The 18,185-nt window shown below is 33.5% G+C and overlaps 1 protein-coding gene and 1 long non-coding RNA gene across 2 annotated transcripts; one reads left to right on the top strand and one right to left on the bottom strand.

The window, feature by feature from the left end:
• Window positions 1-13,289: 13,289 nt before the first annotated feature.
• On the bottom strand, window positions 13,290-13,864 carry LOC144852896 (uncharacterized). The gene is made up of 2 exons (XR_013614355.1): window positions 13,465-13,864; window positions 13,290-13,382 (listed from the first exon to the last, which is right to left on the bottom strand). It is a non-coding gene; the product is annotated as an uncharacterized LOC144852896 (long non-coding RNA).
• A 1,015-nt stretch (window positions 13,865-14,879) lies between these two features.
• Window positions 14,880-17,729, top strand: LOC144835694 (uncharacterized). The gene is made up of 3 exons (XM_078690761.1): window positions 14,880-15,524; window positions 15,597-16,474; window positions 16,865-17,729. The coding sequence occupies exons 1-3, from the start codon at window positions 14,880-14,882 to the stop codon at window positions 17,727-17,729; spliced, it is 2,388 nt and encodes a 795-aa protein (XP_078546887.1).
• The last annotated feature ends 456 nt before the right edge of the window (window positions 17,730-18,185 follow it).

The raw sequence follows: 18,185 nt of genomic DNA, 5'->3' as shown, positions 1-18,185 counted from the left end.
GAAATTGAGTAACGCCCCTAAAATGCATAGTATAATTTAGTTATAGGATTATAATTATACTGTATTTATTTCTGTAAAGTAAGCCGGCCCCGGACTAAATTACAATTGATTATTTAATTGATTGATTGATTGATTGATTAATTGATTGATTAGCTAAATCAACTACAGAAGGAAAACTAAATTCAATCATATTACACATCCTGAAAACATTTATGTATTTAATATATATACTTTATAATTCAATATAAGCTCCAGACTATATTTACGTATTTACTACTCAACAAAAATGATAATACTACTAATAAATAATAAATCATTATTTCTTAAATTATTAAATAGAATATCAATAGGAAAAACAATTTAATGAAGAAAGAACACAAATTAAAACTTAAGTTAGATAATTTTACAGTAAATGTTTTTGCCATATGACCTCCGTTCAGGAGGTGATTTGATCGGATCCGTGATTTGATCGGTTCCGGGTAGGCCTACATATTTCTCGCTTTCTTCGACTGTGGTGATTATTCGACTTATTTGCCGTACGTTTGTTTCATATTGTTTTGTTTGTGTGCCATTATTCTTCGATTGCTTTGACGCCATAATTCTCAATCACCGGCTTCTTTTGGTAAAACGGAATTCAAAAACAACAATTCAGCGTTCATTACTAATACTCAGAAAAACATTTCAATAGGGGAAGTTATGTAAGTGCATTAGTAATTCGCGCATTGCCGGCAGAGCCTATTGATTATCCTGACAACAATTAAACTAAAAACAATCAGGAAGATTTCTAGAGCAAGTAGGCTAGACATATATTTAGACGTCTCTGCTAATAATGTTGTCGCTTTTTGGATGTAAAATGTGATGCTCTATGTACAGTTTGATAAATATGAACAATGAAACAATAATAGGCCTTATACGGTTTTATTATACACACATTCTATGGCCCCTGAGAGCTAAACCTACTTGGTAATTCTGTAAAGATTTTAACTAGGATACACATTTCATCTTGCTAATTTTAATTCTGAAATTCCATGAACAACACATTCTGTCTGTCTCTCTCTCTCTCCCTCCCCAGTACACGCGTGGAGTTTACGAAACACGGCGGTTAGGGGAGGACAACGAATATCCCGTGTATATCTTTAACTCGTATACAGTCAACATATAATAGCCGTTTTATTAGTTACGCACCCCTGCGCGAAGATGACGACCGGCAGTATCTCTCTCCGATCCCTCCCCTGTCTCGTGCGCGGGGCCCTTCTGAATCGCTTGGCTGGCTTTTAACACAGCCATTTGAACCCAGTAAAAATGTTATTTTATTAAATAATTAAATTAGAATTTCAAAGATTATTTAGAGTTTTGAAAATTCCATGTTTAAGTGTAATTTGAACTGTATATTTAAGGTTATATATATACACATTTATTTCTAGTCGTTCTCCATAAACGGAAAAATGGCAACTTTATCGTCCTTAAAAAGTTAAGACGACGGAATTTCACGCTATGCTCCGCCCACTTTGTTAAAGCTCATGCATAAATTGAGCACCGTCTTTTGGCTTCCCGTCGTGTTTCGCAAAGTCCCTATTTAGGAGGGAGCAGTGGACACCGTCGCACAATTGCAACAACCCCAACCCTGCATCTCACTGCATAGTGACTGTCTGTGACAAAATGGTACCAATTACAGACATTAAGGGCATGTAATAGGCCCTAACCTCCCTCAATCTATTGAACAAGAGTAGGCCTAACATTACTTTCAAAACCAAACTTTTTTATATTTGTATTTATTTTTGTCATAATATTGGTGTGTTAATTTTTAGATTATAAAAGGGTTAGGTAAATTAAATTCATTAAGTAAATTACGAATTTTGAAGCAACTATGTATGTGAGTGTAGCCGAATGGATAAGCGAATAGGCTTGTTGGGCTCTCCTGGAAAATATGTAATTTATCTGTTATGTCAGTAGTTACTTTGTATATTTTCGCTCCGCGCCTTTAGGCAGTTATATTCAAGAGGACGGAAGCATTACAAAACAGTTACCATGCGGTAGCTTATAGTTTACTAAGGCTGCAAAAATGGGTATTTATTTGGAAACTTGGGCTGTACATGCTCAAACCCTAAAGCACGTCTGGGAGAAGAGAGTCTATAAGATGTGCAGACCCCATAAATAAACAATGTTTGTCGTTTTTGCTGTAAACGCAATTTATTATTAATTAATTGTCAAACAATCCTTCATTTATGGTAAATATTGTTGGCGAATAGTGTGTATAGATGACGAATATTGTTTGATCAGTGAGTACGTTTGTCTGTGGCTGTACGAAGAAGGTTCGTCGTGGGAAATTAAACATTTTGTTTACTGGAATGTTGGGGTGTGGTCTCTACGACATAAGGAGTAATGCCCCTATCCCGGAATGTGCAAAATACAGTACTATATAGTTTAGTTTACAATTATTTTGGTTCTGTACAGAATAGGCCACGATTATTTGATTGACTGATTAATTGATTGATAGCTAATTCATCTGCAGAAATCCAATCCATGTTATTAGTTTAATCCCGGATAGGCCATACTTTAAAATTAAAGATGTATTGTTCCTTTGACTAATTCCAAAAAAAAAATATAAAAAAACAAGATTTCGAAAAAAGATGGTCATTTTGAAGTATCATAATAGTTATTAACTTTCACCAAAAATTAGTTGAAAAAAAAAAAATTAACTGAAATACAGACGTTTTTTTGTTCAAAAAATAACTTTGACTTCCAGTCTCATAATGCAACGCGCTTGTTTGGCTACTCTGTATGCAAAATCATAAAACTTCCTCGCGATCTGTGTTAAAACACCTTCTCAACCGTGACGAGTTGTAAACAATCCTAATTAGCATCATGCATAATTCTACATACTTGTGGTTTGAAATCTCTATTTACTTTCGCTCGTGACGATATTCCAGACGAAATGTAATCAAATTAATTTACCTGTTAATTACGTAAACTTGTTGTTTTTGGAATTTCGAATTTTCGACTTAAAGTGAATAACTTTAATATTACTTTGATATGACCAATTTAAATTTAGAATATTTTGACCTTCATTTTTTGTGTTTCAAGGGACAATACATCTTTAAATAGAGCATTTCAGGCTATATTTATCGTACACAAAATGTTTACACTGATTGTTAAAAACAATTTATAAAAAATCATTATTTCTTAAATTATTAAATAGAATATCAATTAAAAAAAGCATAATTTAATGAAGAAAGAACAATAATTAAAACTGTTACCGAGAGGCGTTTTTGTAAGAATTATTTCTTGTTTTTTTTCTAAATAAATTTAAATCAAATCTGATCAACCTTTAGTTTTGCGCCCTGCAGGTCTAGTCAATAGTTGAACCAATTAGTCTGTTTTATTAACCTATTTATCATCCTATAAAATCATACAATGTTTGTTTTATTAAAATCTATGTATTATTTTAAACCATTAACAACAAGTTCGATAACAAAATAAATTAACTATACGGTACCACACAATGTTTGTTTTGTAATATAATCAAAGTGAACGAGAATTCTAAATTATTCCAAATATACTAAATCTATAATTATAATAGCACTAACCCGAAATGTGTTACTACTACTAATCGTATGATTAAACGCTGCTTCTTGAGAGATGGGGGACCTTTTAATTACTGTTAAACCATTCGGCTATTATAGGACGGCTTTTTTGCGGACAAAATATATGTTTCAGACCAAATATACAATAAGGTCATGTCTCACAGAGAGTTCATCATGAATTTACTAAACCGGAAAACAGGGTTAACATACCTTGAGAACTGGTCGGTGTTTATAATAATGAATGGAATAATTAAAAACATTGATTTTAAAAATAATTCTATGTACTAAGTTTAACATACTTAAATTCTATTAGATTGAATTTGTTCGGTTGGATATAAAATTGCACTTTTATTTTAGATATAATATTCCATATTTTGTTTATTTCTAATTTTTTTTTATAGGGAGAGGTATTTCCCGGACCTGTTTATACATTTAAATCTATAATTTATGGTCAATTCTGACATAGGCGGGACAAATCTCCGCCTTGGATACCTGTGTATGTGTTACCATATTATTAAAACTAAAAAATTAAACGTATCCCTCGAATAAACTATACTTTAAAATGTTATTAATCATCTAAGATGATAAGCATTTCAATAATGGTAACCCTTCTAAAACCTTTTTACCCGAGTCATTATCATTCTGAAAACCATCGTCTACACTTCTTCTAGCGAAGTAAATAAAATTACCTATAATATTACGGTACTCTAGTTTAAAAAAAATATGAATGTAAAACTATGGGATATGACAAAAACCAGACTGTTTTCCGTCATGGTAAAATATTGCAATGCCAACGATATGTCCACAGTTTGGACGTGCCCATGTAGAAGGTAATGCTTTGCGGCCATCGCTTATCCAACCTATGCGGCACATATCATAGCCGCTTTGTCTAGCGGTATCAAGCTGTGCGTATGTTGCCAGATTACCCCCAACGCCATTGCATCGGTAGAGTGCTTCAGAAAAGCTCAATGAATACATTTCTAATCCACGAATGTTGACAACCCGATGCGTAGGCCAGTGATCCGGTTCCTGGTATCCTCCGGGTGATTGGGTACACAACGCATAGGCAGTGGTGCCGTTGTGTTCAGGAATCCAGATTCTATTCCCTTTCTCAAGTTCTAACCAACATTCAATTGGCACTGGCAATGGCGTCCACATTAACCAGTTAGCAAGCCATGATTCAACGTAGACGTCACAGATATTGCCTCCAGAGTGACCAACTTCTATTACTTCTGAAAGTCCTGAAAGATGACCTCCGAACTCTTCGAAACAGCGAGATGTTGCCCTTTCGTATGTCAGCTTACCAAATGCATCTCCAGTTAACCTCAAGAGTATGATTGAAGAAACATTGGCATTTGCTGAAACACCTGCTATTATACAGTAACTTGCAGTAAAAACTGACGATCGCTCAGGATATATATTATACCTATTGGATACGGGTTTTAGTTCACAAGAATCATCGATGTCTGTGAACAGTATCTCACCATTTACAAGCCAACCAGGAACACAAGGCAGATCACCATCATTTGCCACAGTTGCCAAAGTCTCGTAACTTGACAGTGACGCCTCAAGGATTTCGCACTCTTTTAGAGCTTGTGAGTAATTCACGTTCTTTCTCACGATCAACAGTCTTTTATGTCGAAGAACCTATTAATAATAATTAGTGGAGTAATGAAACAGAAAGGACGACAAAGAAAAATTATGTAATTGTTTGGTTTTGAATCAATATAATTTTATATTTTAACAATTTGAACAAGTTAAAAAAACATAGATTACAGAAATCGTTATAAATTTTCCTTAGGCTGTTTCAATTTTATTTAAACATTTACCAGGGTCCTATTGACCATGACGCCTTAATGCACTCTTTAGATCCTGTGGGTAATTCACGCAATTACTAGCGAAAGTTTATCAAAGAACATATTAAGATTAATGACATGGAGCAATAAACATAAAAGGAAATGAAGGAAATATGTAATTGTTTCAAGGTTTTTGAATCAATATAATTTTTATTGTAAATAGTAAAACAATTTAAAAAAACATAGATTACAATGAATATTGTAAATTCTACTCAGACTGTTTCAATTTTATTAAATGGAGGAAAATAGTGATATTAATATTAGTATTATTATTTAATTTTGTACTTTTTGTTATGTATTTATGATAGGGCCTATACTGTATTGTGAATAGTGAAAATGATCTTGTTAAATGTACTACGAACTATCTGTTACGATATTCAAATCTCTTTACTAAGTGGGATAAAATCCTATTTTAGTGTGATTTTACGTTTTGTATTAATTTTTGTTGTATATATGGAACTAAAGTGATCAATTCAAAAAATGTAATATACGGCATCCTGTAATTGGCGATATCGCTGTTGGATGTAGTTGAAATAAAATAAATGTTTTAAAATACAACATGAGAAAGCTCGAGGTTCGGCCAATCGACAATTCCTCTTATGGTTAGTTCGGGCACAAAAACATATATTGAAAAGACATATTACCACACCCGATTCTGCAACTGTCAACGGGGTAACATCTAATTGACAGTGCAAGTCAGTTAGAAGTCTGATGTACTTACGATTGTTATTTCGTAGTAGTTAACAAAAGGTGTCGCTATCAAATCATTTTCATTTTCTAATTGCACATCATCGTTCAAATCACATGTTTTATTGTAAATATCGTAGTTAACAGATTTGCACACTCCTTCTTTCTCAATTGTGCTCAAACACAGATGTCCGCAACGCGTAATAGTCGGTGCGTACAATCTATACCTCATGTGTCCAACCAAAGCGTAATTTTTCTTTTTAAGCTCCATCCGATTGGTTCTCCATGAGTATTGAGTTGTTCCTACATATTATATAAACATTATATTATATAAGAATGTATATTATCATAACAAAATTATCTCAGAATAATAATCTCTCGGATTTGTTAGAATAATCTATGAATAATCTAAGTATAATCTCATTTGATTTTCTAGAATAGTCTCAGAATAAACCAGAATGATATTAGAAAAACATCAGAATAATTTCATCTGATTTTCAGAATAATCTCAGAATGATTTCGGAAAAAATCTCAGAATAACCTCAGGATAATAAAAGAATGATTTCAGAATGATCTAAGTATTATCTGGGAATAACCTCATGATAATCTCAGATGATCTCAAAATAACCTCAGGATAATCTCAGAATTGATATCAAAATAATCTAATCTAATTGTTTTTATTTATTTGGAGGCTACACTGTTAAGATTCTATTATAATTTCGGACTTAATTTTCATAATTTAATAAATAATCTTGTATGAACATCTTTCCTCATTAAAGTAACTTCTTTCATTGTAGGCCTATTGTATATTTATATATATATATATTTATATTTTATATTTATTCTTTTTTATATCTTTGTTAATATTGTATTTTTATAGTTTATTTTGTATTTTCTGTTTGTATTGTTTGAGGGTCCCTAATGATCAGCTTATGCTGGATGGATCACCCTCATAAAATATTGTTGAAATAAAAATAAAATTAAAAACATACTATTACTATAATGCTATTGTCCATAGACCTATTATTATTATTGAGTCTATTTTTAATTTTATTAAGCTATAACGTGTTATCATAAATGTGCATTTTAATAATAATTTTAAATTAATCACGTTAAATATTTTATATTTTTCAGTGTACTCACCAAGACAATTTGTGAAAAATCCCCAAAATATATATAAACAATATAAGTAGAAAATCGACATAATTCTCAGTTCTCCGTTACGAAACTTTATACTGGGTATTTAAATAGCGTGCTGTTTGAGGTCCAAACTGACGCGTTCATGCTTTAATAGCGGTGTGTACAGTTTGGCTCCGCGATTGAGACCAAAGCCGATTTTCCACTAGGCGAATTTGTTCGCGCTAATCGAAAGCGCCAGCTTATACGCATGCGTATTCACGTGTCCATCTTCCGAATCCTTCTCTGCTTGAATTGAGTATGGAGACGTTTAGAAACGTTTAGCGGTATACTGCATTCGATAACAATTTGAACACCATGGTAAGAAGGCTTTTAAAGATTGTACGATGATCCTCCCTTTATCGTAGATATTTAAAGCAACGTCTGATTTTGTGGATGTCTCCCTGTCTCCATTTTCGAAGGGCCAAGTTAGTCATTCCATTAAGTTTTTAAAATCAAAAGTATGATACATGATACCACTTGGTTGCGGCTGCTCTTTTCTTTTCTTTTTTTTTTGTCTTGTGTTGTGTTCGTCCCACCTTTATTATCATACTCTATTATAAATATTATATTTTTTAAGCATATTTTTCCTCTCATTTATATGTTACAACGTTAAAAGTAGTTGTAATAAAAACATTTGCTATATATACATAAAATGATTGATTTGGATGTTTTTAAAACCACGATTTTGCATTTGTTTTTTTACATTAAAAAATTAATAATTAAAATATATAAAATAAGTAACAAAATGGCAATAAAAAGACGATAAAAATTGATTAAAAACGAACTTTTGACAGTTTTCATTATTCTATAATGTTCGTGTTCGTGTTCGAGTAAAGGGGATATAAACTCAGGGGAGGAATATAAAATGCGGTTGCTCTTTTTTTTCCATTTTGTATCCTTATAGTTGGTATCTGTTTTTAATGATTTGGAATCAAGTTACTTGTACAAATATTGATATTATTTATTTAAAATGCCACGTAGATTCATTATTCGGATATTCGGAAGAAGAACAAGCAAACATATGACGCGAGATTCCGCACAACTCGCCATAATGTGAATCACTCGACCCATTATGAAATTTCAAAATCGCCATGTCTCTGAAATGAATCTACTAACCAAGTATGAACTCTCAAAATCACACTCACTGTCACGTAAACCTATTTACGGGCTTCCTGAAGTTACTTGCAAATAAAATGTGCGGGCACATCTTTTGACATAAAAATGTTCAGCAAACATACTGTATGTGAGATAAACAAAAGAGTATTGCTTTTTGTATATCTAGGGAATATTGAAAGTAATTAATTATTAATTAATTTTACTCTACCCTAGTATATTATAGATGAATGATTCACTGATGTATGAAGAAGATGTATTGTCAATAGGCCTATATAATATATATATATAACAATATTAAATTCAACCATTCAACTTCAGGTAAATAATTTATTTTTTGCTGAAATTTTTGGTAAAAGTGAATTACACTATTATGTGACATTAAAATGGCATAATTTTTTTTTTTTTAATGTAAAAAAAAAACAATATTAAAACCTTATGTATGCTGTGTAAAAGCATTCGCTTCAAAGAACAAAGTAATTTCGTAAATAAATATCAAAATAGAAACTTGCCCATCCGTATGCGCAGTAGGATTGCTCTATTGACATGCTAGTCCAGTACAAGTATGTTTGCACCTAGAACAAAACTATTTTTTTGTTTTGTCTATTATTTTTGCTATTTTTTTGCTATTATTAGCATTCTCCAATCCCCCATCCCCAGAAATCCCAATCCCACATTTCTATTATGATAAAGACTATAGTAGCAGCTTAGATGTATCTTGAACAATTATGGCATAAATGCAAAGGCTCATCTGGATTTAAAGATTTCGAGCTTTCAAGAATAAAACGTAAGTTAAGGTATTTATTTAAATATTTGTATTCAACCAAAAAAATTCCAAATTGTTAATTGTTAACCGAGTTCTTTGGTATGAGCATCTTCATCTGCAATTAAAGTTGCTACTTTATTGCCAAACATTTGAAGTAGAAAATGCTGTTTGGTGTCATCATAAGCCAACAACTTGTTTTGGCTTATAATGTTATCATTTAACAAGGCCAACAGCCATAAGTCGCGTGCTCTCAGAAAAAAATGAACTTTCAAAAAGTAATGTACTTTAAAACTTGTCTGTACATCAAAACAGTTCAAAAAGTACAGAAAAGCGATAAAACGCATAGTGATACCGGACCGACAGACAGACCGACAGACCGACCGACCGACCGACCGACATAGTGAACTATTGAGTCGCGTCCACGCGACTAAAAATCCCAAATTGTTAATTGTTAACCGAGTTCTTTGGTATGAGCATCTCCATCTGCATTAAAAGTTGCTACTTTATTGCCAAAAATGTGAAGAGGAAATGCTGTTTGGTGTCATTATAAGCCAACAACTTGTTTTGGCTTATAATGTTATCATTTAAAAAGTAAAAAAGAAGAAAAATAGTGAATCAAACGGTAGTTAAAGAAAACGTCTTAATGATTTGCAACAACTTCGTGGTTATTTCGAATGAGAATCGCACTGTAATTGCAAAGGAACAATAGGATCAATTATTTTTCGAACAAGCAGTGACATCTTATGTTCAATCCAAAATTGGTACTTTGTGATCTAACTCCAAATTTGATGCACATATAAATGAAATTGCAATTGTAAAAATTGCAGAAAATGAACTGGAATGTTCTAGTGCATGTTGTAAAGGTGGCCGAAGTATAACTTTTACCGATAACCCGTTGATGATCTTAGCCTGGATGATAAAATGTTATACTATTTCCATGTGATTGGATGAAGTTCCTATATTTATTTTATAAATACTACCTTACATTAGTGTGCCAAATAAAATGTTCGTTCTATATTATAGCTACTTAATAAAATGTATTAATGCCTTAAGTGTTGGCTTAGATGATGAAAAATAAAACATTTGCCATATAATTTGGAATAAAATGTTTTCTCTCATGTTTATTTAATAGGCATTTTAGATTAAACAAATTTCTCCTAAATTCATCCTATTTCCGAAGTATCAAAGGAATATTTTGGTAATACAGCATCTCATTTACATCACATTTGGTGCCTGTATCATGTAAGGTTAGATTAAGGGTTAGGTCAATACTAGATGCATCTGAAACACATATGACGTTGCATTACCAAATATTCCTATGATACTTCGGAAATAGATACAGTACTAATCGGCTGCTAAATTACACAAACGACAAGTACGTTCTGGGCGAGGCACTTTTTTCCATTTACCCATTTGTACTACGTCAAGAATACACTTGCTTTTGTAAACCTAACGATATGCAGTGGATTATTAAATTATGTAAAATAGTCTCTAAATTGGTGGTAAACGGTGTGGAATGAATAGTATTGATTAAATCTCGCCAGTTTTGCAAATCAACATACTTACATCTCTAGGTAAACATTGAAATAAAATGATTTAAAATGTACCTTGTGCAAACAATACCTCACCAAACACACGTGCATAAAGGGTTAACTTTATTTCTAGTGCCCAGCACGCTTGTCTTTTTTGTGCATTTTAAAATTGAAATTGACGTAGCCTAAATATCTACTTGAACACAAAGATAAAATATACAACCATTCTTTGATACTACTGATTGTTCTATATGTCAACAGAGTGTTTCTCTCTAGATCACCTATAACTGCAGGGTTTGGAGCAGTATTTGGAATTTGCAAGATTTAGCCACAACATTTTAAATGTATTATTTCTAGTATCAAATTGTCTTCTACCCCGCATAGTATCCATATAAGCCGATTGATTTCAAAGTAGCCATACACTAGCAGTAACCCGTGCACCACACGGTCTTTTTCTGCCTTAATAATGTGGTTATATACTTTGCATGGGCAAGTATAATAAAAGCGCACTCTGATAAAAGTACTTTGATTTTTATTATTAAAATAAAACAAATTGTATCAAGAATAAAATTCGAAACTATTTACGGCCATTGATTTTGTTATATACTATCCCTTTACTTTGAAATATATGTAAGCTAAAAATGAAAGCAATAGTAGATATAGAACTTTAACCTTTACTTTTGACTGTTCAAACTTTACAAAAATAAAAGACGCTAAAGCAAAATTGTGCTGTGTGAATTAGATGATGCGCGCAAACACTAAGGAAAGTATAAAATGCCAAACTATATTATTTTGGGTGTTTTTCGTGGTGTATTAATTATTTGATACATAAAATAAAAAATTGGACATAAATCGAATGAAAAACACATTGCTGCGGAAACACGAATTGAAAGTTGTTTTCATGTTCAACAGACCATTTGGAATCGTTTTGTTTGTGTGTGTTCATTTTTATTCATTTACATTTTTTTAATGGCTTTGATATTTTGCAATTTCTTTTTGTGTGGGAGATTTGTTACCTGTTTGCTACTTTTATAAATAAATTGTGGTCTAGCAGTAACCCGTGCTCCGCACGGTCTTGTCTGCCTTAATAATATTTACGGCCATTGATTTTGTTATACACGAAGTAATCCTTTACTTTGAAATATCTGTAAGCTTCAAAATGAAAGCAATACTGGATATAGAACCTGCCTTGCCTTTTTTAGTGTTTATCTATATATAAATTATGCTTAATTCTGACATAGGCGAGCACAATGGAAAAACTAATCTCCGCCTTGAATACCTACCTCATCTATCTCAGATGTACCGCGAAACGTAGATTTGATAACATTAGTTCTCACTATTACGATATTGTTCCATATTTCTATCTCAGGAAGATATTATAAAGGGTTTAAAACAAAATTTCTGATTTCATCGGTAGATTTTCAACCGTACGCGGTAGAAGTAATTTCCGGGTTCACGGTGATTATGACCTTGCAACTTCCTGGTTTCAACTAAGTTGGCCGTTGGTGGCGATAGCTATTTGAGTTTTTTGTCTATTTTTGGACCGCGTTTGTGAAGGTACAGTAGTTACCAAAATAAAAATTATACTGCAAATTAATAAACATCAAATTAATATATTCATAAAGCATCGGAGTATATTATCGGGAATAGTATATAACATCGGGGGAAGACCTTTTGTTTAAAATCAAGTGTAACCCCGATAGCCGAGTTGTTGAGTAATCTGGCAGGAATAACTGTAGGCTATACTGTGTCCCGTTAGGACCCTGGGATACTTCTGCCCACGTTGCAAGCCGTCTAAAACGTCTTCCTTCTTAGGCCGAAACGGCCCACTATGTCGCGGAAGTTAGTTTTACAACTAAATAGTGTATTAATTATACCATGGATGGTATTTATCTGAATAAATCCCCAATAAAACATCACTTTAGAATAATAATTAATTATTATTAATAATAATGTATTGAGTTTCTCGACGTTTCGATCAATATGCTTTGATCGTCCTCAGGAGTGAGAATCCCAACTTGTCAGCTCAAAAATTAGGCGCGACGCGACTGGGGGTTTCCCCTGATCGTATGTAAAGTTGAGCTGTTAATTTGTCGGTAAGTAGGCCTAGACAGTTATTTTAAATATAATAATTATATATATATAACGCAAACTAGACAGACGTTTGTAATAACAGGAAGGTTAATTAATTAACTTAGCCTGGGATTTTTTCAGGGCTAGGCCTAGAATAATACCTGCATAGGCCTAGTAGTAGAGCAGGCAGACTGGGACAATCGGGTCCCTGCAGAAGATGCAGGGAAAATGGTTACAATACAGGTTACAATACAACTTACAAGCCTGGAGTTGAGAACCTTCCAGCAGCACTGTACAAGTAGACAGAGGGGAAATGATGAAGACTGGAACAGAGGTCACATTCGTACTTCATAAAGACAACTAATGATAGACTCTCGGTATTGGAATATGATTGGATATTGCAAGAAAAATATTTGTGACTCTCCTGCTGCTGCATTCGGCCAATATGTTCTTGTCCAGCTTGTAAAATGTTGTATAATTTTTTTTTATTATAAAGCAATAATATTTGTACAGTACATTATTTTGTAAACAAAACATTCAATAAATAAAAAATACTACTACAACAGTACACAGGATAAATTCTTCAAATTTACTTAACTCACAGTAACTCACCGTACACCACTCTAAATGAGTGGTGCAAGAGGCAGGTGGGCCGGTCGTGGCCCTCTATTAACTTTAATACTTCATAATTTTACTGTAAATATTACAGTGCAAAAGGAGTTAATAAAAAATATATCATACAGTATATCTTATTGAATTCCTGTATTGTTTTTTGTGTCAATTTGTCTACTAATCTACTAATCAATGTGTTGATTGTGGCAGTAATTACGGCAACTATAGTATTCTAAGATCGCTCATATCCATTACAAAGTGTCATTTTAATAGTAAGAAACCTTTCAATAAATTGTGAATGTTGCCACTGTACGATGCATTTTGTGTTTCTCCCTACTTGCTCTTATTGTTCAATCAATGGTAATACCTGAAAAAAAAAATTGTGTCAAAATATCTGCATAAAATGGTTAATTGTGCGAATGTTGATTTGAACCTATTGCATTTGATGCAGAAAATATTTTCAAAATACAGTAAACATCCAAAACAATATTTAGATTTATTTGGTAATTTTCTCGGCAGAATAGATAGTTTAAATCTTAAAAAAGTAAACCAATTCATCATGATGGAAACATAAAATTATAAAACAAAAATACATCCTCCTGGTGGTGGTCTAGCCCTAGCTAGCAGTGTACTGCTAGGCCTACTACACTCTACTTCTAGAAACAGAAGGAGGCAGCAGTAAGGCTACTCAAGACTGCCAGTGCTAGTAGTAGAGTAGTAGACTAGTACAGTAGCAGCAAATTCGGGCCTAGGCATAGCTAGGCCTCTCCTGCTAGCGAAACAAACAACGAACAAACGAAAAAAATAAGATTCAACATCAAAGTTACCAACTGCAGTTCTAACTTAGCATTCTGCTAGCTATAGTTTTCGTGTTTTCTTCAAGATTCGTCTCGCGACGTCACTACTCGACTCTCTCTCTCTCCCCATGCACATTGCTGTGTTGTTGGCTGTTTGTTGAGAGCATCATCCACACGATGTATCCATACAATATGAATATTTATGAGCTAACTCAGGTCAAGGGTTAAATTAAACCGGAATACATTTGATAGCTTCCGGTTGGTTAATTTTTGCTTTAAACTACGATTTTATATAATACAGTATATAACTTTATTCACAATCTCAGATAATACAAAGTACATTCAAACTTAATTGAAGTTGTGAATGGGGTTAAGCTGTAAGCTAATGCTTTAGACGCAAAGCCCCTTAAAACGAAAACAATTTGAAATAGATAAATAATTAAAATTTAATTATTTATCTATTTCAAATTAATAAATAAATAAATAAATAAATAAAAACAGTATAATGTACCATATTAATTGTAACGATAAAAATACTAACAATAGAAATAATGCAGTGATAATAACAAATCAAATGTCGAGAGAAAATGAATTAACCAGTAGCTTAAAATTAAAGATAACTGGTGAAAAACATATCATGAATTTTTTGTTTGAACATACCAATACTGGTTGACATTTTAATGTCATTGGGTAGTGAGTTCCACACATTAGTGCCTCTATATATAGATTCTAAAAACCTTTCAAACATAAACAAGAAAGTACAAGAAGCAGTTAGGAAACAAAAGCCTGCAAAATATTTTCATTGGCGAGCAGGACAGATTAATGTTAATACCTGCTCAGATGACTTCTTACTACATGAAACCCTCATTCAAATTAAAGCAGCAAACCTTGACATCGTGTGTATGCAGGAAGTGAGACGGATTGGTACAATAACAACCAGAAAATCACTCTTTGATGGAAACCTACATAGATTTCAAGACACAGATGACATTAGTAACGACAATGGCACAAGACTCATCAACTACTGCTCTGACTTCAAGCTATGCATACTGAACACCTGGTTTGACCATTCAAACGTTCATCGGATCACTTGGCATAGCAACGATGGTGTTACAAAGAAAACACTAGATTACAACATATGTGATCACTGGTTGAGGAAGTATGTTACTGACACAAGAGTCTATAACAACTATTATCTTTCGTCTGATCATAGAATCCTTGTGAGTAATATGACAACACCAGCCAACAAAGCAGCCAGGTGGAAGAAGCATAAAAAGAAAAAACAGAGCAAAAGAGCCAACATGAGTAAACTTAAAGATCGAGAAGTAAGAAATAATGTTAAAACAAAGATAGAAGAAGAAATTAATAAAATTAATAAAATTACTTCTCCTGAAAAGACAACAACCACTACATCAACTGAGCGCTATACAACACTTATGACAGTGCTAAATAAGGCAGTTGAAGAAGTCCCGAAGAAAACAAGAAACCAAAATGCTCATCCCTGGGATGGTGATGAAAGACTACAACAGCTTATAAAAGAAAGAAAGAATATTAACAAAAGCACAGTTACCTACAAAGAAGAGGAGATCAAGGCTATGCAGAAAGTAATTAAGATAAGGGTTAAGGAACTACGGAATGAATATTTGTATGAAGAAGCAAGCAAGTTAAATGAAGCCCACCAAAATAGAAAAATATTTGATTTATGGAGAAAAGCTAAGGAGCACGATGATGTTATAAGAAAAGCACCAAAGCCTATAAAATGTCCTGGATTACGTGAACACTTTAAAGATCACTTTAATCCAGACCAATCTAGCCTTAAAATCCCAGATGAAATTAGCACACCTCCAGAATATATTATCAACCTGAGACAACCAGAATTTGAGATAGACAATGAACCTCCGTCCAAGAAAGAAATTATTGATGCAATCGGACATCTAAAAGGTCGCAAAGCTACCCTAGATGTCGCTTCTGAAATGTTGCAAGTCGCCACAGAGAACCCAGTATTCGTCGACCATGTACATAGACTGTTTGAGGAAATTTGGAGAACGAAAGAAGTACCAAGTGATTGGGGACTGTCCAAATTAACAACCATTTGGAGAAAAAAAAAGGCAGTCCACTTGATCCATCAATGTATAGAGGAATATCGATTGGGTCTACATTTTCAAAGATACTTATGGTTATCATTCTTTCACGTTTTTCCATCTTTTATGAAAGTCAACTTCTACGCACACAGTTTGGATTCAGGTCCAACAGAGGGTGCAATGATGCTATATATGTAATCAAGCAGATCCAGGAAATTGCGTATCGCTCAAATCGCAAACTCTATACATGCTTCATTGATTTAACAGCAGCATTCGACCATGTGAATCGTAATCTTCTTTTCCTAAGCGTTCGTAATAGGTTTCACTTAAAGCAGTCTACTACTATGATTGACATTATACAATCACTGTACAGCTCAACGAAAGCATACCTTGCTGACGACGATCCGAGTGATGATAAGTTCGAAACATCTTCTGGGGTGCGACAGGGTGGTATTGAGAGTACCAGCATGTTTAACCAATATTTTGATTACGTTATTAGAGTGTTCAAACAACGCTGTAAAGATGCTAGTTTGGATGGCCTAATGATACAATACCTAATTCCTATTACAAAATCGTGCTCAAAGACGTAAAGCACCATCAAGGGGCATCTATGACGACTTTGAAAGTGGCTATGCTGATGACTTTGCTGTAAGCTCCTGGTCACAAGAAGAACTGCAAACCATTGTGAACATCTTGAATAAAGTTTGTCTGGAATTTGGTCTAAGAATTAGTGCCCCCAAAACAGAAACCATTATATGGAACTGGAAAGAGGAAGTTGAAGAATACCCAAGATGCATCATACAAATTGGCGGCGTACACATTAACAACGTAACACACTTTAGATACCTTGGTGTATGGGCTACCTACAATGATGTTCATATTGGAGATCAAGAAGTAAAATACAGAATCAATTCAGCCAAAGGAGCATTTGCAGAGAATAGAGCATTGCTTACCAACAGAACGATCCACTTACAAACAAGAATGATGTTTCTTAATGGTCTAGTTAGGAGTAGACTCACCTATGGTTGCCATGCTTGGAGGGCAACAGGAAGTGAAATGTCCAAACTTAGCACAACATACAAAACCTTCCTAAGAAGAATGCTAGTGAATGGCTTTCAAAGAGTCTGCCCACCAAACCATGTAGACATATCCTCAGATGAAGAAACAGATGAAAACTATATAGACTGGCGTTACGTTATTGATAATGACGATCTCTACAAAATTACTGGCTGTCAACCGCTAGAAGAATATGTCTACAAGCAACAATTCAACTGGATCGGACATGTAATTAGAAAAGAAAATGAAGATCCTACAAAAATTCTTACTTTTCACACAACCCAAAGTAAACGAAGAGGTCGGAAGATACCATCAATACTTGATAGAGTTGTACAACAAAGTCAACTTACTAGATGCAACTTCATTAGAGCCTGCTTCAACAGAAATGTATAATTCCCAGCAATGTTTTAACTGTATATATGAACTGTTTATAAGTTGTTTTGAGACTGTGTAATTTGGTAGTAGTCACTCTCATACTGTAGGCCTACATTTAAAAGTAACACATCCAAATGCCAACTTTAAGTCAATGGCTACCAGATGTCTCTGTGAGACGGTTATTTGAACCAGTACCAGTACCAGTATGTGACACTTTGTTGGCCCAATAGGGTCCTTTTGAAAGCAGTGCTTAAATTGAATTTAGCCCTTTTCTCATAATCATGTTTGGAATTGTTTGTAGCAAAGAAAGAATCAAAAGTAATAGGCAACTTCTTATGATGAAACTTAAGCATGAGTATCGCAACACTTTTTTGGTACAGCTCAGATAATTGTAATGTTTGTGTGCGGGCAAAGAGTGGTAGAGAAGGATGATGAAAAGGAACGTTGCAAACAATTCTTCAGTGCTTTCTTTTG

The sequence above is a fragment of the Antedon bifida genome, chromosome 1 (assembly GCF_963402885.1).
Source record: "Antedon bifida chromosome 1, ecAntBifi1.1, whole genome shotgun sequence".
Lineage (NCBI taxonomy): Eukaryota > Metazoa > Echinodermata > Crinoidea > Comatulida > Antedonidae > Antedon > Antedon bifida.
Note: the sequence above shows the minus strand (reverse complement) of the source record. Positions and strands in the feature narration are given on the sequence as shown.

Coding starts and splice junctions, on each gene's coding strand:
- LOC144835694 (XM_078690761.1), top strand. CDS start 14,880: ATGTCATTGGGTAGTGAGTTCCACACATTAGTGCCTCTATATATAGAT. Junction 15,525..15,596: donor GTAAACTTAAAGATCGAGAA/GTAAGAAATAAT, acceptor TCTCCTGAAAAG/ACAACAACCACTACATCAAC. Junction 16,475..16,864: donor GGTGCAATGATGCTATATAT/GTAATCAAGCAG, acceptor TCGTGCTCAAAG/ACGTAAAGCACCATCAAGGG.